The sequence below is a fragment of the Xiphophorus hellerii genome, chromosome 1 (assembly GCF_003331165.1).
Source record: "Xiphophorus hellerii strain 12219 chromosome 1, Xiphophorus_hellerii-4.1, whole genome shotgun sequence".
Classification (NCBI taxonomy): Eukaryota; Metazoa; Chordata; class Actinopteri; order Cyprinodontiformes; family Poeciliidae; genus Xiphophorus; species Xiphophorus hellerii.
Window position 1 is genome coordinate 25,134,282 of NC_045672.1, and position 8,019 is coordinate 25,142,300.

The 8,019-nt window shown below is 38.6% G+C and overlaps 1 protein-coding gene across 1 annotated transcript; it reads left to right on the forward strand.

Annotated features, from left to right (window-relative positions):
* Nucleotides 1-1,255: 1,255 nt before the first annotated feature.
* On the forward strand, nucleotides 1,256-6,129 carry apex2 (APEX nuclease (apurinic/apyrimidinic endonuclease) 2). Its single transcript, XM_032553188.1, has 6 exons — nucleotides 1,256-1,423; nucleotides 1,521-1,604; nucleotides 1,760-1,940; nucleotides 2,475-2,618; nucleotides 3,679-3,748; nucleotides 4,919-6,129. Exons 1-6 carry the CDS (start codon nucleotides 1,309-1,311, stop codon nucleotides 6,011-6,013), a joined length of 1,689 nt encoding a protein of 562 aa, XP_032409079.1. The 5' UTR covers nucleotides 1,256-1,308; the 3' UTR covers nucleotides 6,014-6,129.
* Nucleotides 6,130-8,019: the final 1,890 nt, after the last annotated feature.

The following is an 8,019-nucleotide window of genomic DNA, read 5'->3' on the forward strand; positions in this document are numbered from 1 at the left end:
AGAACCACAGAGTTTGTATCTGGGATCGGTTCCGAAATTTGAGTAAACGTACTTGACCTTTTAATGTTGTTAAGAGAAGTTCTGAACTGCATGTGAATAAAGGAGAACACAAAGTGCACGTTTGTTTGTATATTTACTTTTAGGAGTGGTTTTAATTTTTCTGTTGACTTCGTTATCTAATATCATAATGAAAGTATTGATACTCTTACTTGTGTGAAATTTATGAATAATCTACAGACACGTCAAAAATGCATGTATCCCATTTAATTTGGATGTTTAGCCAAAAATACACTGGACACAGATACACACCCACAGTTTATGTTAAAGTGAAGACTTCTGGTTTCATGCAGCTACTGAGCCTTTTGTGCCATTTCAAGTGAAGACAGTAACACTATAACCTCTTCTAACATGCACATTAACTACTGTAAGCATTACTTTTATAAGTTACACACTGAAAAATGTTTAAATGTGTGCCTGAATTTGTTATTTTGTAATTATCTTATTTATTTGTATTAATTTTCTTATTTTAGTCTTTAAAATATTTTTGCACAAGGCTTCATATTTATCTCTTTTTAAAATATTAAATATTTTTGACAACTCAGTTCTTGTGTTGTCTTTTTAGGAAATTACTTAGTGTGATCAGGTGTGTCATCGTTCAAAGGTCTAATATATTATTCCACAATGAAATATACAATATATAAACACTTAAAAACATTGAAATTGTAATGTTTTCTCATCTTTTTTGGTTTGACCACCAAATTATTTCAGTTAATCTTAGACTTAGACTACATTATTCTAAAAGGCTTGTCAGTTTCTTTTAAGCACACATTGTGATTTTGTAACTAATCTACGGTGTCAAGAAACTATTCATACTTTTCTGTCTGAGAGAATAATCTTCCAAATACCAATCGCAATTTTAAAGATCCCGTGAGTGTTATGAAATTATTCAGCTGAGCTTTGACCATTATGAGTAACTTAAATTTTGATCCAGAGCAGATTGAAGATTGCATATTCTTTAAATATATGAAATAGCCCTTTACTGACTGACTCTGAAGCTAAAGTTAAGAATCTAACGTCAACCTCGGCGTCGTGCTTATTACTGTCTCCATCCGAAAAATATATAATCATGTATAATTCATAAATATTAAACATAAGCACCTTGAAATCAATAATAATAGCGTTTTAATAAAATGTCAATGAAAAATAAGAAGTCAAAAGTAGACTTCCGCTTGCGTCGGCCCCAACATCCGGTTTACTTCCGGCTTTTCACAGTGGCTTTTTGACGCTCTCTAGTTTAAGTCTGAAACCATGAAGCTCGTCACCTGGAATATTAACGGCATCAGGACGTTTAAAAGCGGGATAAAAATGGCTCTTGACAGCCTGGACGCAGATATAATTTGTGTTCAGGAGACAAAAGTCACAAGTAAGTGTTAAAAACAGAGAAGCTGCTGCACATTGTGCTCCAATCAGAGCTCTGTTATGAAAAGTAATAAAAGCTTAAACTCATTTATGCTTTTCAGGAGACCTGCTGGATGAACGGACGGCTATTGTTGACGGCTACAACTCGTATTTCAGCTACAGTCGAGGACGCAGCGGTTATTCAGGTTTACAACGCATCTATTCAGCATTCCCAGCCATAAAAATCACACAAACTATGATAAAGAATATTTGCTGTGTTTATTTAAAGATAGGTGCTGCAGAACAAGGAAGTTCATAAACTTATGTCAACACCTTTTTCCCCCATGCCTGGTGTTCACAGGTGTTGCGACTTACTGCAGGGATAGTGCCACTCCTTCTGCTGCTGAAGAGGGACTCACAGGCCTGCTCACCAACCATGAAGGAGCTGTTGGATGCTACGGTGACCACCGTGACTTTTCAAGTGAAGAGCTGCAGCTTTTGGATAATGAGGGGCGAGCCGTCATCACGCAGCACAAAATAATGTAAGAGAAAAATTTAAAATAAATTTTTTTCCTGCACAGTGGCGCAGTTGGTAGCACTGTTGCCTTTCGGCAAGAAGGTCCTGGGTTCGATTCCAGGTCCAGGGTCTTTCTGCACGGAGTTTGCATGTTCTCCCTGTGCATGCATGGGTTCTCTCCGGGTACTCTGGCTTCCTCCCACAGTCCAAAAATATGACTGTTAGGTGTGAGTGTGTGTGTGCATGGTTGTGTGTCTTGTCTGTCTCTGTGTTGCCCTACGACAGAATGGCGACCTGTCCAGGCTGAACCGCGCCTCTCGCCCTAAACGTTAGGAGACCAGCACCCCTCCCGACCCCACTAGGGACAAGGCTGTACAGAAAATGGATGGATGGATGGATGAAAAATGTATTTGTTAGAATAGGGACTGACTTTAGTTTCTGCATTCAGATGTTTTGGTTATTAATTAATATTAACCACATCCCAAACTTTATTCTTCTAAAAACAACCCATCTGATTTTTAGCAGTGCTTGATTATTATTTTTTGCTTCCCATCCACAGGGGTCAAGACACAGAGCAGACTGTTACTGTAATAAATGTCTACTGCCCACGCGCTGACCCAGACAAGCCGGAGCGAAAGCAGTTCAAGCTGCAGTTCTACAAGCTGCTACAGTGTCGGGCCGAAGCGTTATTAAAAGGCGGGAGGTGAGTGTAGAACGAAGAGTTTGGCACAGGTGTTTCCTGCTTTTACCACAAACGTTTCAATTACAACACAAACTACTTTTCTTTTAATATTATTACTACTTTACAGCTTTAAAGTTAAAATATAAATGTTTGTCCATAAATAATTGGCAGCAGTTATTGATAGAAATACTCTTGTTTCTACATTTTGTCATGTTACAACCATAACCATTGATATTTTTATTTACATTGTTTTGAGTGTAAAGAAACACTGCAGAGATTCACGGCTCAGGTGGGAGAATTTGAAAATGGTCATGTACCACTAAAGACCTTAACTTGATGGAAACGTTTCAAGAAAGAAAGCTACAATTCAATTCAGCTTAATGATGTAGCACCAATTCACAACAAATTACGTTTTGAAGCACTTTACAAAAAAAAAGTAATTTCAGTTCAATCACACATACATTCTAGTTGATCCTAGTTATCAAGCAATAAATCAAGCTCAAAATAGCTTAAAAATCTTCTAAGGAAACTAGGGGAACCCAGCAGGTTGCATCATCGTGGACTTTCATTGACCTAGTTGCATAATAATTCCCATTTGAAGTTTCACAAGCCATGCAGAGGACAATCATGGGAGGAGATGTGGCCAGATTTGACCACAATCTAACTTTTTGACCTACATTTTAAAAAACTATTTGTGATAGATTACCAACTCGGAACCTCACAATGAAAACGCCATACCCACAGCGAAGCATGGTGGTGAAAGCATCATTTTCTTTCAAACATTCATGAGTTATAAAGGCCCAGCCAAAGTCCAGACCTAAATTCACAGAAAATCTCCATTTAATCTGAGGTGAAAAGTCAAAAGGTTCTGCTTTTAGTTGTGCCAACTGGCAGAGAAATCCTCCAGAAGCATTTCTGCTGTACTTAATTAATTTTCCACTTTCTGTTGCTCTGTTACATAAAATCCTAATGAAATTCTTTGAACTTTGTGGTTGTAATCTGACAAAATGTTTACATTTTAACTCTGCTATTCCTCTGCTTATTTCTACCAAATTTCTAAACTGTCTTTTCTGTTCTCCAGCCATGTCATCGTTTTAGGAGATGTGAATACTTCTCATCAGCAGATAGATCACTGTGACCCAAGAGATATTGTAAGTAAAAGCTTTGAAACTGCTGTGATTGAAGTACATGTAATAGTATTTTTCAAAGACTCAAGACAAAGCCTACAAACTTTAAAATCTCACCATTCCATTTTATTTACATTTAATGAAGAAGGAAGTTGCGCTCATGTCTTCTATGGAGGTTTTCAAGTCGTTTCCTTCAGTAGTTCTTGGTGCAGCGCCACCACAGGCGAGGAGAGGAACAGGTTTTTCAAATGGTTCTGTTCGTTTGGCACTGTGGACTATAAAAGCAACCCCCACCAGCTGAAAGTGCAACAACTGTTGCAATGTTGGTCTCAATCAAACCGAGTTTACCGGACTATGAGGTGAAAAGATCCGTGCTTTGACATTCAATCAATCAATCAGTAAATTTATTTGTTAGCACATTTCAGTAACAAGAGAGTTCAAAGTTCTTTTCATCATAAAAACAAAAAAAAATACGAAGTCATTAGGGATCTGGAAGGTTGATGCAACAACATCAGATCTTTACTGTATTGTGGTGCTGAGCCATTCAGTAATTCATAAAATAACAGCAGTATTTTAAAGTCTGTTCTCTGAGCTACAGGGAGTCAGTGTAGGGACTTTAGAACTAGGGTGATGCGCTCTGTCTTCCTGGTTTTAGTCAGAACGCGAGCAGCAGCGTTTTGGATCATCTGTCTGATTTTTCAGGCAGACCTGTGAGGACACTGTTGCAGTAATTGATGCGACTGAAGATGAAGGCATGGATGAGTTTCTATAGATCTCACTGACACATTAGTCCGCTAATCCTGAAAATGTTCTTCAGGTGACAGAAGGCCGACTTTGTAACTGTCTTTATGTGGCTCTGAAGGTTCTGGTACATTGTGCAAACACATTTTTATGCCACACATTAGCAAATTGCCACAACTTATGCATATGTAGTGTATAGATGTGGGAACATTTCATTTTATCATATGATGACCTTTTTGCTACTTCCTTTCTGAAGTTTTATGCAACCAGCGAGGATATACTTAGCTTGACACACCACTTTTTCATTTTGACTTTGCCTTTGTTCTGTTCTTGAGGTTAGATTTAAATGATCAGAATCATAAATTCCTGGAATAGAAAGAGGTTGCACCTTCTTTTCGCCATTACTTTACCTGTTCCTGCTCAATTACCAAATGTTTTTCTTATATTTCTCAGGAGGATTTTGCTGAGAATCCTGGGAGGAAATGGCTGAATAGCTTTTTGTACAATAGCGTCCAAGAAGAGGAAGAGGAGGAACATCATAAAAAATCAGAGACAACAGATTGTGTCCAAATGGGAAAATTTATAGACATCTTCCGTTACTTTCACCCAACTCGTACCAACGCCTTCACCTGCTGGTCCACTCTCACTGGAGCCCGACAGACTAACTACGGCACTCGTATTGATTATATATTTGCGGACCACCGGCTGGCCCAGGAGCAGTTTTCGGGGGCAGACATTATGCCGGAGGTGGAGGGCTCCGATCACTGTCCCGTTTGGGCTCACCTGAAATGTTCGCTTCTTCCCTGCTCCAAACCTCCTCCCCTCTGCACTCGCTACCTGCCTGAGTTTGCCGGCAAGCAGCAGAAACTCTCTCGCTTCCTGGTGAAGGTGGACCAGAAGTCGAAGGAAGCTTTACCTGGATCCCAGGAAGAGGAGGAAAAGAGGGAGAACATGAACCCGTTTTGTGGCGACAGTAAAAAACGATCATCGGCGTCAGAATCTGCTGCCCCAAAGGGGAAAAAGTCAAAGACAACAAATACATCATCAAAGCCGCAGGGTAACCTCCTTTCTTTTTTCAAACCCAAACTCACAGATCTTAAACCATGTAAAAACACACCTGGTCTGGACCAATTTACCTCATTGTACAGCAAGCCAAAGGCATCCGCGACCAGTGAGCTGCGTTCAGGAACGGGCGGCACGACCGAACACACTGAGCTTGTTGTTGACGCTCCGTCCCAGCTGTGCACCAGCAGCGCCGCAGGAGAAACAGGCAGCGCGGTGAAGGCCAAACAGCCGGCCTCTGGGCTCCCTGAGGGGCAATCAGATGTCAAGAAGGGGGCATCATCTGTGTTTTGGAAGTCTGTGCTTCACGGGCCGCCCCCGGCCCCCTGCTGCAAGGTGCACAGGGAGCCCTGTGTGCTCCGTACTGTGAGAAAAGACGGCCCAAACATGGGCAAACAGTTCTTTGTGTGTGGACGGCCTCAGGGACACACTTCCAACCCCGAGGCTCGCTGCAACTTCTTCATGTGGGTAGAAAAAGGAAAGTAACACGTTTTCTGTTGCGCGACTGTTAAAACTCCATCACACTCACACGCCTCTTCATTTCACTGTTTTTATAGATTTTTATTTCGTCTGACTTAAAAATAAAATAGTTTTATATTCTATGAGTACTTTTTTTCTTTTTACTCCCATGCAAATAGAAATAAATTGTTGATCTTTAAGGACATTTCAAAATAAAAGGTTACAGATGTATAGATTCCAGCTGTCTAATAATACATTTTTAGTTTATTGTTAATGTTGAGCTGTTTTAACAAATGTATGTATAAAATATTCCCTTAAAATATTTTTTTTTTAGCTTTTGAGACATTCTACAGGTTGAACAATGATTGACATGTTAGATTAATTACTGTTTAAATCTAGCACAACATTTTGTATTTCTCACAATAGTGCAAAGGTGAAGGTAAAATATCTCTCACTATGATATAGTCAAATTATTGCTCTAAATTTTAAGCTTAAGCATTATAAAATGAGCTACACTGTAAACTAATTAGATGCAAGGAGACAGAATATTTATGCTCTCTTTGCACCAAGAGTGGAAAAGAAACAATCCCAACTGTGATTTAAAAAAAAAATATTTTCAGGTACTTATAATTCCAGCGTTTTTGAGAAGTGACACAATAATTTCCCACCTCTATTTGTTGGTAATAGATATAAAATTTGTCTGTTTTTAATGTGAACAAAATGGCTCACAGCTCAGGGAGCTACAACCTTTCATGCAGCATGAACTCTCAACAAATTAACTTGTTTTATTTTATTTATATGTTTCTATTCCATCTATCTCACCATGTTTTTTTTATGGATTATTTCCATATCTAGTCAAAAAGCAGTGTGACACTTACAAGAACGTTTCAGTGTATTTTTAAGAAATTTGGACTGCATTTAATCACCTCCTGTCTAAAACATAAAGTTTCCAGACTAATCAATGCTGAATCTTCAATCTCTTCTTCTTTGTTTAGAGACCCTTTAAAATACAGTTTGTGATTAATTAAGCTGTAATTTTGTGACAATGTTTTTTTTTTTGTCATCAACCCAGCCTTGGATTGAAACTGGAGAGGAAAAAACAATTTCTTAATTTTTTTTACTAATGATGTCCTGTTTTTTTTTTTTTTACTGCATAAGGTTGCTTAAATTACTTTTTTTTTCCTTCTAAAATGTCTGAAATTTCGCTAACAAATTCTAAATGTCAAAATTCGGGAACCTTAGGGTGCTTGCACACCTGATAGTCGTGTAGTCTCGGTTCGATTGGGGACAAAAATTGCAACATTTGTTAATTTTCAGCCGCAGCTGCACTGTGAAACGACCCAAACGAACTGAAAAACCTGTTCCCCCCATCGCATGTGGTGGCGCTGCACCAAGAACTAGTAAAGGAATTGACGCATAAGCCTCTGAAGAAGACCAGCGCAACTTCACAAAATGTAAACAAAAATGGAGCAGTGTCAGATTTAAGCGGTAGGATTTCTCCATTGACATGCATCACCAGTTCTCCGATCCGTTTGTATTCACACTGCCTTCCAACCGCATCAGAGTTCACTTCAACCGGACCGAGACCTAGGTTCTGACGGATCAGAGTTCGTTTTTTTAGAGTTCAAATTTGCATTCACACTTCCCAAACGAAGCGGACTAAATGGGACTGTTGTGAATACACCCTTAGTTAGTAATGTTACATTAAACCCATTTTTACCCACTGGATGGCAATGTTTTACGCTCAAAACTAAAGTTAAAGCTTTGAAATAAGATGAAAAGTACATTTCTGTAATATCTGCATAAGCACAATAATAAAGCAGGACAATGAGTTCACTATTTAGGTGAAAATGCAGTTTTAAATCCACAGACATTATCTTGTGTTACTTTAGAGGACGGTTTTAAAAAATAAACTATTTTGAAGTATATTAAAGGTTGTTTTTTTTTCCCAAAAATGGGATTGTTAAGCAACAGAGTACCATGTAACAGAGTACTATGTAACAGAGTACTATGTAACAGAGTACTATGTACAG

Excerpts from the sequence above, each read along its gene's own strand:
- apex2 (XM_032553188.1), top strand. The coding sequence starts at position 1,309 with ATGAAGCTCGTCACCTGGAATATTAACGGCATCAGGACGTTTAAAAGC. Across the intron at positions 1,941-2,474 it reads ATCACGCAGCACAAAATAAT|GGGTCAAGACACAGAGCAGA; the intron begins GTAAGAGAAAAA and ends TCCCATCCACAG. Across the intron at positions 2,619-3,678 it reads GCGTTATTAAAAGGCGGGAG|CCATGTCATCGTTTTAGGAG; the intron begins GTGAGTGTAGAA and ends TCTGTTCTCCAG.